The sequence below is a fragment of the Copadichromis virginalis genome, linkage group LG19 (genome assembly GCF_057382275.1).
Source record: "Copadichromis virginalis isolate Kocher_CV1m ecotype Utaka linkage group LG19, C_Virginalis_male_GT1.1, whole genome shotgun sequence".
Lineage (NCBI taxonomy): Eukaryota > Metazoa > Chordata > Actinopteri > Cichliformes > Cichlidae > Copadichromis > Copadichromis virginalis.
Genome location: NC_140636.1, coordinates 11,328,650 through 11,335,331, shown reverse-complemented (window position 1 = coordinate 11,335,331; position 6,682 = coordinate 11,328,650). Strand labels below are relative to the sequence as shown.

The window sequence follows — 6,682 nt, the reverse complement described above, 5'->3', positions numbered from 1 at the left end:
AAATTATTTGAAGTAATGCTTTTTTTCTTTTGTATTCTCAAACCTAAAGTGAAGCACAAGGAAAATACATGTTCATCCAGGCGTGAACGGTGGAATGCACTTCCTTGACAGTTGAACTTGTAGTGCCACATGTTGTAATCCAGAAGCATCCTGTTTTACCTTTTACCTGTTTTACCTTTTTCCTTTATAATGCTTGTTTCAGAGCCTGAGTGTCTAGTTTCAGGTGTTATCTTGAGCTGACAAGAATCTTAGTGCAGACTTGCTGGAGCACCTGCAAAAGACATGGCTAGGAGTGAGTAATCGTATTTTTCTTTTACTATGAGGTCAAATCATTGACTAAATAGTTGCAAATTATTTTAAACGTTAGATCCTAAGGATGTGTTGGTTTGTGTACTGAAAAGTTGTTATTGTTTTGTTTGACAGAAAATGTAACAGATATAAGAGAGATGATGGTGGTCATATCAATGATGGAAGAATGGTCTGCTCTGAAATCTCTGGCTCAGGATAGCTCTGAGGATGAAAGTCACAAGTTAAGTTTTAGATCTGTGGGATCAAACCAAGTCTGTGATTTGACTGTGGAGGATTGTTCGATCAGCTTGCACTATGCAGAGTTAAAGGAAAACATGACAGAGGAGAGCATCTGTGAGACAATCGATAGCTGTTTCAAGTCTTGCACAGAGGAAATCAGAACATTTCTGTTGCTGATCCAAGGTGGCTGTTACACAATGAGAGAACAAAGACTGACAGGGATCCTTCAGGCCCACTTTGGAGCTGAGGCTTTAAAATACTTAATTGTCCTCTCTGTGGAAGATGGAAAGGTTGTTGACACATTAGATGACGCCCTGCTAGATTTGATAAATGTATGTGATGGCAGGTACTGCCGAGTTAGGTCCTCTGCTCCGGGTGGCGGGCTGCACACCCTGCTCGAGATGGTTGACTACCTGATGACTGAAAATGGCGTCACAGGTTACACTGAAAGCATGCTAAGTGAATCCATGAAACGTAGGACAGAAGACTCGGCCATGAACATGCTGAAAATGAAAGTACGCGAGGCAGAAGAGAAGGAGCAAGCTTTCATGCAGCTACTTCAACAACAGGAGCAGAGAAGAGCCAAGGAGCTGGAGGAGCTGAATGCAAAGCACGATGAGGAAAGAAAGAAGGAGGGAGCTGAACAAAAGCAGTATGAGGCAAAAAGAGAGAACCTTGAGGAGGCTGTAAGAAGCCACAGAGCCATGTTGCAACTTCAGATCAGTACCCCTGATGGTAAGAGCTATTTCCATTTGTTCTGGTGTTTTAAAACTAAAGTTGTCAAGATGAATAAAAATACAGACCTATAACTTCCCTGTACACCAAAGAGTGGTGAATACATCGTCCAGCATCTACTGGAAGAGGTAAAAGTGATGTTAATTGCCCCTAGGGGGTGATAGAGTTACATTTTTATATGGATATTGTTATAATATTTAGTGTTACAATTCAGTTTGACACATGTAAAACCAGAAGAACATGATATAGACCCCAACAGGGGAAATGGCCCTCCACAAGTTATAGATATTATTGGGGCTGTAGCTAGTGTGTAATCATATTTTCAACATTTTCATAAGAGTTGTATGGTCTAATTTTCTGTAGGTGTTTTCTAACAGTCATTTTCCATTTCATTTTTGGCTTTCAGATGATGAAAAGAATAAGATCTCTGTGATCTTTCTTGGTCTCAGTGGCAGCGGTAAGTCTTCTGCTCTGAATGTAATCCTAGAGAGAGCAGGTAGCCAGTACTCAATTAACGGATCCACTCATGAACCGGCCCTACTGACTGTATTTTGCGAGAGAAAGGAGGTATACGCAGCAGGGAGGAAGCTCATCCTCGTCGACACCCCTGAGCTGTGGGATGAAGACGGGGTGGAGAATGTAGAGCTGGTGAAGGACTGCCTGGCTCTGGCCGTACCTGGGCCCCATGTTTTCCTGCTGGTGCTCCAGGTGGGACGCTTCACCCAGGGAGAGTGCGAGATGTTCGGACACCTCCAGAAGATCTTTGGACGAGAATTCGCAGAGCATGCCATCGTGTTGTTCGTTCAATTCGACAACAACAAGTGCAGGCCTCAGAAAATCAACAACTATGTTGCTGGTGCTCATTCAGCTCTGCAGGATCTTGTCCGGAAGTGCGGGAGCCGTTATTATGAGCTAAACATTATAAAATCCCAGAATGCTTTGAGCTATCCTCAGGTGAAAGATTTGCTGTCTGGGATCAGTAAACTGGTTGCCTCACATGGAGGACACCCCCACATAGTGAAGAGATTTTCTTTGCAGGAGCTGCAGGAACGAAACAAAGTGATTGAAGAGAGGAAGGAAGGAGCACTGGAAGTGAACTACTTATTAAGAGAAAATTAACTTCTCTTTCTTATAAAAAGGGGAACACTGCAGATGGAAAAGCAGTACAATGATGTACCCTAGAGCCTTGAACCTTTTTTTACACTTCCTGTTTGGTAAAAAAAAAAGTGTTAGTGTAGATGTTTTAAATTGGATTGAATTACATTAAACATTTGTTTCCTTTATTTGATACTCATGTGGTAGTATGGTTTGCTTTTGAAGGTTGAATCACTTGCAGAAAATGTCCTTGTAATCTTTTTTATTGTCTTTATAACCTTTGTATTTTAAGTTAACTAGCTATGAATACCTTTAAATGACTGTTAAGATGTACTGTCTTTTAGAAATGTGAGCCTCTTGGTAGAACACAATGGCGGGGGTGATGGTGTGGTTTTGATCAAGCTAAACAAATCAGTGGAGCATGTTGGGAACTACTCACATACCTGCTTGTCTGCACAGACCAGTGAAAGGAGGAAAAGAAAAAGTACATGTGCTCTTTTTATTTGCTTTTGGACTTCCTCACCACTGGTATGAAGACTGGAAAGTTTATGAGATCTGTTGTTGTTGTTGTTGTCTTGATTGCCTGAGACTTGAAGACAATTTTACAAATGTTTCCACTTGCCAATAAGCTGACACACATGTATTAAAATTACAACAGTGATGCATAAATTGTTTAGATGACATCTTGGTGTTGTGTTCCAACATTGTAAACTTTGGCTTTTAACCATATTTTCAGTTAGTCTGATCTATTATTGTTTGTCTTTCTACTCACAAAGTACATTTGGAACTTTATTGCCAATAGCACAACTTACAGGTAGTATTAAACAAAACTAAACAAGAGGAAAAGGCACCGACTGACTTTCAGGGTTGGCTTCATTTGAAATATAGTTTAGCTACAAACAGATATATAAACTATTGATAGAACAAAGCTGATAAGTGACAGCAATGATAAGTGTCCATCTTCTTATAAGTTAAAGTAATTAAAGCTGTATAATATATCTGGCATTTTCTGATATCTCTGTCACTCACTTTTTAAAATACATATATGTTTTATTGTTGGAATACGTAGATGAAATCATAATTCGATATTGGTTGGATCCTTTTTCAGAACGCCACAGTCAGTGTGTTTAGTGATGTGATGTCTAATTTTTAGATGTCTATACATAAGTCACCTAGGAGTAAGCCAATTATTTTTTCCTGGAGTAGATAATGTGAACACGTTTCCATCAAATAATTGGTTTATTCTTAACTTTTGGCCTATCTTCTATTAAAAATAACAAGTACAGAGGTGGGACACTTGATATTTCCTAGTGAACAGTAAGCATGGTCCATGACCTGCTACTTTCCCCTTTAATTGCATGCACTGCATTCCATACCTGCAGTGTTTGTTTAACCCGTGTATTACATTAATTTTCCTCTGAGACTGTTGACTAAGACATTGCACTGTAGATATTAATATTCCTGGCATTCCTGGAGTTCTGTTTAACAGAACCAATCTCTTCATCTCTACTACTGTTCTGAGCTGGGATGCCCAGTAATACAATCTTATTTTAGGTAGAATCAATCAATCAATCAATCAATCAATCAATCAATCAATCAATCTATCTATCTATCTATCTATCTATCTATCTATCTATCTATCTATCTATCTATCTATCTATCTATCTATCTATCTATCTATCTATCTCTGCAAGGTACAGGTATAACACGAGACATGTACTACGTTTTTATTAATTCCATAATACAGCAAAGTGCTACATTATGTGATTGTTATTATGATGCTAGAGAGGGTAAAATGGAGGCAGACAATTCCCTATGGCGACGCCCATAGAGGGAGCAATCAGGAGCAGTAGAAAAAAATAAAGACGTTTACATATGTTTTTGTCATTTGCCACACATTGATGAACTGCTCCTACAGACATGCATTAATCATATATGTATATATAAAAAACACTGTGACAGATGCATAGTCAGCTGTAGCTAAAAACTTGAATGTAACATCTGCTTTCATTTATGCGCTCTGCTCTTCTGCTGCGGCTGGCTGTGGATTCATGATGTTGTCAATCCATTGAGTGTAGTGAGAGATGATAGTATAAATTCCAGGCTTTTTTGTTTGGCCGCACTTTTTTCCGCCATTTGAGGTGATGCCCACCACAACGCCATTATAGAGCAGAGGACCCCCAGAGTCCCCCTGAATGACCACAACAAAGAAGCAGGAAAAAAAAGCACAAGTTTAGGATCAGTAATGCAATCTAAGCCAGCTGTCTAACAACTGTTTTCACGTTTCATCATTTATGTTTAGTAGAATAAAAGGAAGTAAAACTTACATCACAACTGTCCTCATTCTTATGTGGTTGGTCACAGGGGTTTGCGCATACTTTATGTGCACATATCATGTTAGTGGTGAACTTTCTACCAAAGTAGTCGCTGCGTCTGCACCGATCTGGGCTAATCACCTCGACAGTCACCTCTTTGAGTTTATCTGGTCTGGCCCCCAGGTTGTCAACCGATCCCCAGCCAGCTGTTTCGACCTCGTTACCGGTGTCGGGGTATGTGCCTCCAGCACGCAGAAATTCCACCGCTTTAACCGCTTCGGAAATGTTAAATGGACGATCCAGCTGCAAAAGCCCCCACAGATAATGATTCCAACTATATCACTGTTTTGGTTTACTATTATAGACTCTTGTTTCTGAGTATTCAGATAGTATAAGGGCATAGCATATGCACTTACCTTAATTAAAGCAATATCATTGTCATAATTACTTGGGTCAAAATCTTGGTGATTGTGAAGTTCCAAAATGTCAAAGATTTGCTTTGTCTCTTCAGGTTCACTCAGAGAATGGACACCGAGCATCACCTTCCTTCCATCTGGTCTTAAAAAAGAGCACAATAGTGTTATATTATTGAATAATCATCAAGAAAAAGAGTTATCTACTACATAAAAGCAAACTCTAAATGCTTTTGTAGAGCCATTGAGCAAATTTAAACATGAAACTTGAACAAGCACAGGAGAGATTATTGCCCAAGCAAATACAAACAAACACAATCCAAACAGCACCAGCTTTAAATGGAAAATATCATGCTAATATGATTCTGATCTTGCAAATGTTTCCATACATTTGTTACACTGTAAAAAATGTTGCCTTACCCGTTAGGTAGACAGTGCACTGCAGTCATCACCCACTGATCTGCTACCACAAAGCCTCCGCATTCATGTTTCAGATTCTCCCCTTCTGGCACCTGGATGGAAGCCATGTAGGGCCGAGAATGCGGCGCTGCCTCCCTGCCTCCGATTATGCCCGCACCTGAGATGAAGAAGCATATTTTTCTTTTACAGACGCGCAAAATATTAATAGCAGAAAAATAACATCTGAAATGTTGCACCAAAAAACACAGATAAAGCAGCACAAACGTACTCTCTGAAATGAGGGCGACAACAAAAACAGCAGCACCCACGAGCACCTTTGACGCCATGATGTCGCTTTAACTGATACAGAACGAGCATGTGTGCTGTTTTTAAAGGCTTTCATTTGGAACAAAGGAAGCCAATATTACGCAAAGCACAAGGGGGAGTCGGACCATCCTCCCATTCTCTGTTTCCTGGAATGAAAAACAGGAAAACATAAAACATGTTCTTGAGGTCGTTACTTTTTTGCATGGCTTTTATTTTTTTGCCATTGTCTTTGCTTGGAATTCCTATGTGTGACTTTTCCTGATACAGTCATATTATTGAGTTGATCTTTAAATGAAGATGAGCAAAGTATGTAGTATATAGTAGCAGTAGTTTTTGAAACTCATGCTTTAATTGGCTTCTTATAACTTCAGGTTCATAAACACAACACTCAGAAGAAAACATCGTGTTCCTCTTTGATTTCTGTAAGAGATGCAGGAAAATATGGCGAGAAAATGCATTGCAAAGCAGTTTTTGAGGCAGGAATTCCAGCATGTGTTGAAAATATGCGCAAAGCTTCGGCATCTTGGCTCAGACTTTAAACATACCCACTGCAAAAAGACACAATTCGTAATTTACGCCCTTACTAAGGAAATCCTATATGCAGAGGCACAGTATTGCAAAAATATAAATCAGAAACAGAATGGATGAAATATCTTTGTAGGTTTGAAGATGCTTCGATGATTTAACACTTTGTTTCTCAACTTTGAAATTTACGACATGGCGAGCTGAGCAGTGCTGCTTTCAATGAAAAAACATTTTTTCAAAAAAACTTGGCTGTGTTTAGAATGACAGTCTAGGCCATTTCCTGTACATTTTGACTCAACTCACAGTTAAGATAAGTCTGTACCATCAGCACCTAAGGAGACATTA

General features: G+C 39.5%; 2 protein-coding genes across 2 annotated transcripts; one reads left to right on the top strand and one right to left on the bottom strand.

Moving 5' to 3' along the window:
• The first annotated feature begins 217 nt into the window (after positions 1-217).
• LOC146685581 (uncharacterized) lies at positions 218-3,310 on the top strand. Its single transcript, XM_085441952.1, has 3 exons — positions 218-292; positions 424-1,263; positions 1,670-3,310. Exons 1-3 carry the CDS (start codon positions 283-285, stop codon positions 2,380-2,382), a joined length of 1,563 nt encoding a protein of 520 aa, XP_085298078.1. The 5' UTR covers positions 218-282; the 3' UTR covers positions 2,383-3,310.
• Positions 3,311-4,070: 760 nt separating this feature from the next.
• On the bottom strand, positions 4,071-5,860 carry cfd (complement factor D (adipsin)). Its single transcript, XM_085441953.1, has 5 exons — positions 5,775-5,860; positions 5,507-5,663; positions 5,090-5,231; positions 4,686-4,976; positions 4,071-4,549 (listed from the first exon to the last, which is right to left on the bottom strand). The coding sequence occupies exons 1-5, from the start codon at positions 5,830-5,832 to the stop codon at positions 4,370-4,372; spliced, it is 828 nt and encodes a 275-aa protein (XP_085298079.1). The 5' UTR covers positions 5,833-5,860; the 3' UTR covers positions 4,071-4,369.
• Positions 5,861-6,682: the final 822 nt, after the last annotated feature.

What these genes read in the sequence shown, in the direction of transcription:
- LOC146685581 (XM_085441952.1), top strand. An exon ending in TCAGATCAGTACCCCTGATG is followed by an intron (nt 1,264 to 1,669) that starts GTAAGAGCTATT and finishes TTTGGCTTTCAG; the next exon opens with ATGATGAAAAGAATAAGATC.
- cfd (XM_085441953.1), bottom strand. Translation starts at nt 5,832, where the DNA reads ATGGCGTCAAAGGTGCTCGTGGGTGCTGCTGTTTTTGTTGTCGCCCTC. An exon ending in ATGATATTGCTTTAATTAAG is followed by an intron (nt 4,977 to 5,089) that starts GTAAGTGCATAT and finishes GGGCTTTTGCAG; the next exon opens with CTGGATCGTCCATTTAACAT. An exon ending in AGAATGAGGACAGTTGTGAT is followed by an intron (nt 4,550 to 4,685) that starts GTAAGTTTTACT and finishes GTGGTCATTCAG; the next exon opens with GGGGACTCTGGGGGTCCTCT.